General features: G+C 39.4%; 1 protein-coding gene and 1 long non-coding RNA gene across 2 annotated transcripts; both read left to right on the top strand.

Annotated features, from left to right (window-relative positions):
* The first annotated feature begins 640 nt into the window (after nt 1-640).
* On the top strand, nt 641-2,451 carry LOC145803441 (uncharacterized). Its single transcript, XM_082896712.1, has 5 exons — nt 641-1,179; nt 1,657-1,686; nt 1,789-1,812; nt 1,922-2,157; nt 2,227-2,451. The coding sequence occupies exons 1-5, from the start codon at nt 828-830 to the stop codon at nt 2,449-2,451; spliced, it is 867 nt and encodes a 288-aa protein (XP_082752838.1). The 5' UTR covers nt 641-827.
* A 65-nt stretch (nt 2,452-2,516) lies between these two features.
* LOC145804102 (uncharacterized) lies at nt 2,517-3,050 on the top strand. The gene is made up of 3 exons (XR_014345703.1): nt 2,517-2,614; nt 2,687-2,773; nt 2,858-3,050. It is a non-coding gene; the product is annotated as an uncharacterized LOC145804102 (long non-coding RNA).
* The last annotated feature ends 3,306 nt before the right edge of the window (nt 3,051-6,356 follow it).

Genomic DNA, 6,356 nt, shown 5'->3' with positions numbered 1-6,356 from the left:
CATTTCAAAACTTTTCACACTTGGTTTAAAGAACATGTATGTATGGACAAATCTAGCTATAGGTTACAACTTAGGTCGATTTGCGTTTTGAATTTGCTTTCATGTTTTAAATAGGTTCACACTTTGCGAAGGACTGATAATGCCATATTTTCCGAAGAGATTCATACATTGGCAAATGGTCCTCATACCGGAGCAAGAAGGTTCACCGGTTACATAACTAATGGGTTCCATTTTCGGGTCAAGTCTATGGATGACTGTCGAGCCAGTCAAAATTCTGGTGTAGCTTTGAAAGCAGATACAATTAGTTATGCAAGCCGGAAGGACAAAATTCCTGGTGTGGGGGCTGTGTACTATTATGGGCAAGTGACAGATATCATTGAAATCCGGTACACCAATGCAATGAAGTATGTACTGTTCAAGTGTAACTGGATAGACAATGTTCGGGGGAAGAAAGAAGATAATTTCAAGTTCATGTTGATTAACTTCAACCATTTGTTGTATCGAGATGATCAAATCGCCAACGAACCTTTCATCTTGGTATCCCAAGCTGAGCAAGTTTGGTATGTTGCAGACCCTATAGAATCAGATTGGCAAGTGGTTGTGAAGATGTCTCAAAGGGGTTTATTTGATATGTATTCTACTGATCCAGAAACTAAGCCATATATGAGTCAACAATTAGAAGAAAATATAATGGTCCGTGATGAAGAAGTTGGCTGGGTGAGGGAAGTCGTAGAAGGAGAAACTGTTGATGTTGAAATAAGAGAGAATTAAGATATTTTGTAATAATTTTTGGATTCTGTAATGACACAGCAAATTTTCATGCTTTAATGACTTGCATATTTGGGCATGTTACTTTATTTAACAATTTTATGTGCTTCCAATTTATTTATTATGTTTGTTTTGTATTTACATTATTAACTCCAAACTATTCTCTATATTTTCAATTATATTTGTTACAGCTTGTTATGGCACGGAAGAGGAAGCTTAATAATCCCTCTCGCACTATGGCTGATGTTTTGCGTATGCAGACACAATCACCACCACCATCACAGCCATCGATACAGCCACCACCACCATTACAGCCACCGATACAGCCACCACCACCATCACAGCCACCGATACAACCACCACCATCATCACAATTGTCTCGACCAACGTTGTCTTCACAGGCCACCACAGGTATACAAATTTGTTATGTACTTAAATTATATTAATTAAATTATTTCATTTTCACTATACATAAGCTTTCTAATTTCATATGCTAGGATCAACGACTTCTTCATATCCCACCTCAGGTACACAGAAGGGAAGCTTAATAACCCCTCTCGCACTATGGCTGATGTTTTGCGTATGCAGACACAATCACCACCACCATCACAGCCATCGATACAACCACCACCACCATCACAGCCACCGATACAGCCACCACCACCATTACAGCCACCGATACAGCCACCACCACCATCACAGCCACCGATACAGCCACCACCACCACCATTACAGCCACCGATACAACCACCACCATCATCACAATTGTCTCGACCAACATTGTCTTCAAAGGCCACCACAGGTATACAAATTTGTTATGTACTTAAATTATATTAATTAAATTATTTCATTTTCACTATACATAAGCTTTCTAATTTCATATGCTAGGACCGACGACTTCTTCATATCCCACCTCAGGTACAGGTTTGTTTTCATGTATTTAATTTATGCTTTTATTTATATGTTATTTATTATATTCTGATATAATTTGTTTATTCTTATAATGTGTTCCAAATCCAGCGACTGATTCACAAGTCAACTCAGGTATAACAAATGGCTATGTATCTAATTACGTTAATTTAACTACAAGTTATTTATTATCAATTTTTGTAATATGTGTTTTTTTTTCCATTACTCCTCACATGCCCTACAGGTTCTTTATCTTCCCCCCGAGGTCGAGGATTTGCGAAAGGCATTAAAGATTGGGGTACGGGCAAGAAGCTGGCCATTGATTTCGACGCCGACTTCAATCTTACTGGAGATAATGAGTCTAAGTTAACTAGCCAACTTGGGTTCATGGTACGTAATGGGAACATTGTTTCTCTTACGTGCGTTGATTGGACCGAAGTGCCTATTGATGTTCTTGAGTCAATATGGCCGGATGTTAAGGTGAAAGCATATTTACTAAACTGTTCAATTATATTATTAATTGAACTAATGATTTAAATTGTACTGTAGGATAATTTACAAATTTGTCCGGAGGGGTACGAACCACGTTGCTTGAAAAAGTGCAATGAGTTGTGGAAGGATCACAAAAGCAAGATCAAGAATAAGTATTTTAAGCCTAACAAGGATCATACTAATACCAAAGACATGGTGCCTCCGCAAATTGTTCCGGAACAGTGGTATGATCTTGTTGATTATTGGAAGACTAAGAAAGTAGAGGTATATAAAATAAGTTAATTACAAAGTACGTATCTATAGAAAAATTATTAACTTTGTATACTTGCGACTTTCATTTATGCAAACTTTATAGGACATTGCAATCCACAATGCTGGAAGTCGTTCCTTTCATTATATTAATCATACGACAGGACGTACTTCATTCACTCAGATTCGAAGGAAGGTATATATTATTTAGGTAGATATCAATATGAATGTAAATTACTACGATAATAATTAATTTTTGAATTTTCAGATGGTTGCTGAAGGGTTGCCCACGGATAAAATGAGTGTTTGGAAATATACACGCAATCAAACTGACCCTGATGTTAGGCAAACCATGGTATTTTCAAATCCTTAAATTTGTATTTATATTTGAATTTGTTTGAACTACTTAATTATATGTACTTGTTATTTTAATTTATAGGATGAGTTTGAGCGCCAATTGTCCATGTTGCCTGAAGATTACCGCACTACCGAAGATGCTCGAGATAGTGTTTTCCACGATGTGGTCGGTGAAGATGGGCATGGATATTGTCGTACTTACGGCAAGGATGTGCCTTGGAGCATGGTGTATGGAGATAAATCTAAGTCATCACAGTCAGGATCTCAGTCATCGATTGTTGCTGAGATGACAAAGCAGGTTCGTACGGAGTTGAGACAAGAGCTGAGAGACGAGATTAGAGAAGAATTGAGGGAGGAGATGCGAACAGAGCTTTCGACACAGATTCAAGAAATGAAAGCTGAAATGTTGGCTATTGTGTCCCACGAAGGGAGTACAAATCACAACAAACAGGTTCGGTATAAATAAATGTTTTATAAATATCTAATTATAGCACAATTGTATCATTGAATATAAATACGATTAACAAAGAATACCATGAATATCATAGGTACCGGATGCATTGAGTGGACACCGTGAACCTACAGATTATGACGCCGATGAGAACCCACATACACCACCAGCAAATGATGAGGTAAACTTTCAAACAATTTGAAAACTTGTCGTTTGTCAAAATTTGTCGTTTTGTATCTTTCAAACGGGTTCGGATATCAACGAAACTTGACACGCACAACATACTAGGCACACATGACTTGTAAGAGAAGGATAAAGCTTGGGTGGAAAGGTTTGTGAGCATTATAATAGGTATGGCAACTAGCAGCTTTGATTGTGGGAAGTATGGTAGGCACATGAAGAGGTAAGGAACGGGTGCCCTCTGTAGTGGCTACATTTACAAACTTTTCTTGCGGCCACACACGTGAAGAGGTAAGGAACACACCACATGTTTGTCATGATTTGGAGTATGTCTTCTAGTGGTTTGTCACCCTAAACTGTTCAATGCATTAGTGCAAGTCCCTCAAGAGAAATGAACACACTGTCAAATCCTTAACTTTATCCACTGAACCGCATGCCTCCAGAGTTCTTACACAAGGATCATGAGGCCAAGGGGGGTGCGTTGAGCACATTCGGGCAAATGCACTAACACAGGTGCCTTGGAGATTGCCCACGAGTGCCTAGGTTTGAAAACATGTGGGGTTGTGGAGGTATTATGGTTTCAATCCCTATGGTGCATTGAGACCATAATTAAGCACAGCGCAATAAGACTTTAGAGGGTGGCGATGAGGTAAAAAAAAGGAGTTTCTCTTTAGGTAGGAACATAGAGGGGGAGGGGGCATTTGGAAAGAGGCACACTAACTCTCTTTTAGCATCTTGCTTACAAATTTAAATTACAGTCAAAATTTGTCTTTGCAGCATCATGAAATTTTCCACTTCTTTTCATGTATTTGCCTGGATGGATGGTCACTAATCACTATTATTCAAATTAACTTCATTAACAGTAGTATTTTGCCTCGCTGCATTAGTCTACATCTCACTAGAAAGTGTAATATGATGAACAGCACATTTCATGATTACTTTTCATATTTGCTACTAACTCTCATATTTGCTGCATTAGTCTACATCTGATATTTGCTGTCTGCATTAGTCTTGTAGATTTTGAGGATTAATTTACTTCTGTGTTGAACCTCTAACATGCATTCAGTGCCTGATAACTGGTGTTCCTAATGTAGTGCATGATTTTTATAAAATATGAATTGAATAGAATTAGGAAATATACGTACATGGGAGCTGTTTTTCTGTGCCCTGCTACTTATTTTTCTTGGGCCTTTCCTGCTGCATATGGAAATGATTTTCTCAAGACTATGCATGTGCCCATCCTACCAGACTATCTTAGAAATTTGACCTTCTAAATTCATCATCATTGTTTACGATAGTTGGTACTTCTGTTGACCACATACGTGTAGTCAGTCCTACACTTGAGAGAGAGAGAGAGAGAGAGAGAGAGAGAGAGAGAACAAATAAAAGAAACAATCTATATATATGTAAGGGGATTCTATATTTAAATGTTGTGGCTCTCCTACTTCTATCAAGTTCTCCACTTAACTAAGTTTGAACTAGTGGGAGTATAAGAGTGAACGATGCTTCGTTTGTATCTATGTTTGATGAAATTAACAACTAGGATATGATTGCATTATTATAAGCTATGTTTGACCTGATCAAGTGTCACACCCCAAACCTGGGTATGACCGGCCGTGGCCCACAGGGCCTTAGCCCAAGGCACACGTAAGCCTAAACACGCATTCAATATCACCTTGAACAATTAAACCATAGTCCAATAATAAATAACCAAAACTCAATCCAGGACATGCCACAAGTGAAAAAAACAAGTCATAACCAACTTCCAAAAAAAAATATATACTAAATGGGACACAAACCGCCCACAACATAAAATAATCCTAAATAAAACTCAACCACAATGTATGCACAAAACTCGACAAGCAACCTAAAACAAATTAAATAAATGCCCTAGAGGTCCATGCAATTGAGTCCCTGCTACGCCATGAATCCACTTTAAGTCCTTCTAACACCTGGAAGTGATAAAACTAAGTCAGCTGATAGCTCAGTGAGTAGCAACATGGATAGTAGATGCAGTTTTGAAAACAAGGATAAATTCCAAAATAAGATATATATCACAGAAACTAGATTGGCATATAGTTTGGTAAATACAATCTGTTTCAAAAAGATGGTTCCACAGTTCAACACTTAAAATACTCATGTCTCGCAAGAACATGATAAACAACATTTTCCACTTAAAGCAGATTATAACATGAACACCAATAATTTTCTGGGTACCAATAAAAACAAATAATCTGCCACACATTTCTCAGGTTATAAGCCCCGTTGGATCCAATACCGAACTAAGAGTCATCCTCAGGGTGGCACCTGGGCCTTTTCTCAAAGACGATCCGATTGAAGGTCACCTAGTTATTTTTAAAGGTCTTTTCCTTACAATCGTTGAGCACTAGAGTCATCACGGCCCAACCAGGATCTGTTCCCTAGTGGCCAAAGTCACCACACACAGTGGAATAATTTCCCTGGACTAAATACACACATGGTCCCAATAATCAATACACATCAGTTTTGCAAAACAAGGTAGTTCATCATTATAAACATGAGACGAAAACAAATAGTTTACAGTATGCCAAGTTCACACAGTATGCCAAGTCGGCCCAGCCAAAGCGAGCAGCATGCCATGCCAAGGCCAAGGCCAGCAGCATGCCATGCCATGCCATGGCTAAGGCAGCCCAGCCAAAGCCAGCAGCATGCCATGCCAAGGCCAAGGGCAGCAGCATGCCATGCCTTGGCCAAGGCAGCCCAGCAAAAGCCAGCAGCAAGCCATGCCAAGGCCAAGGCCAGCAGCATGACATGCCGAGGGCAAGGCAGCCCAACCAAAGCCAGCAGCATGCCATGCCAAGGTCAAGGCCAGCAGCATGCCACCCCAAGGCCAAGGCAACCCAGCCAAAGCCAGTAGCATGCCATGCAAAGGCCAAGGCCAGCAGCATGCCATGCCAAGGCCAAGGCCAGC

This window comes from Camellia sinensis, chromosome 12, assembly GCF_055761805.1.
Source record: "Camellia sinensis isolate YWXY chromosome 12, ASM5576180v1, whole genome shotgun sequence".
NCBI classification, from domain to species: Eukaryota; Viridiplantae; Streptophyta; class Magnoliopsida; order Ericales; family Theaceae; genus Camellia; species Camellia sinensis.
Note: the sequence above shows the minus strand (reverse complement) of the source record. Positions and strands in the feature narration are given on the sequence as shown.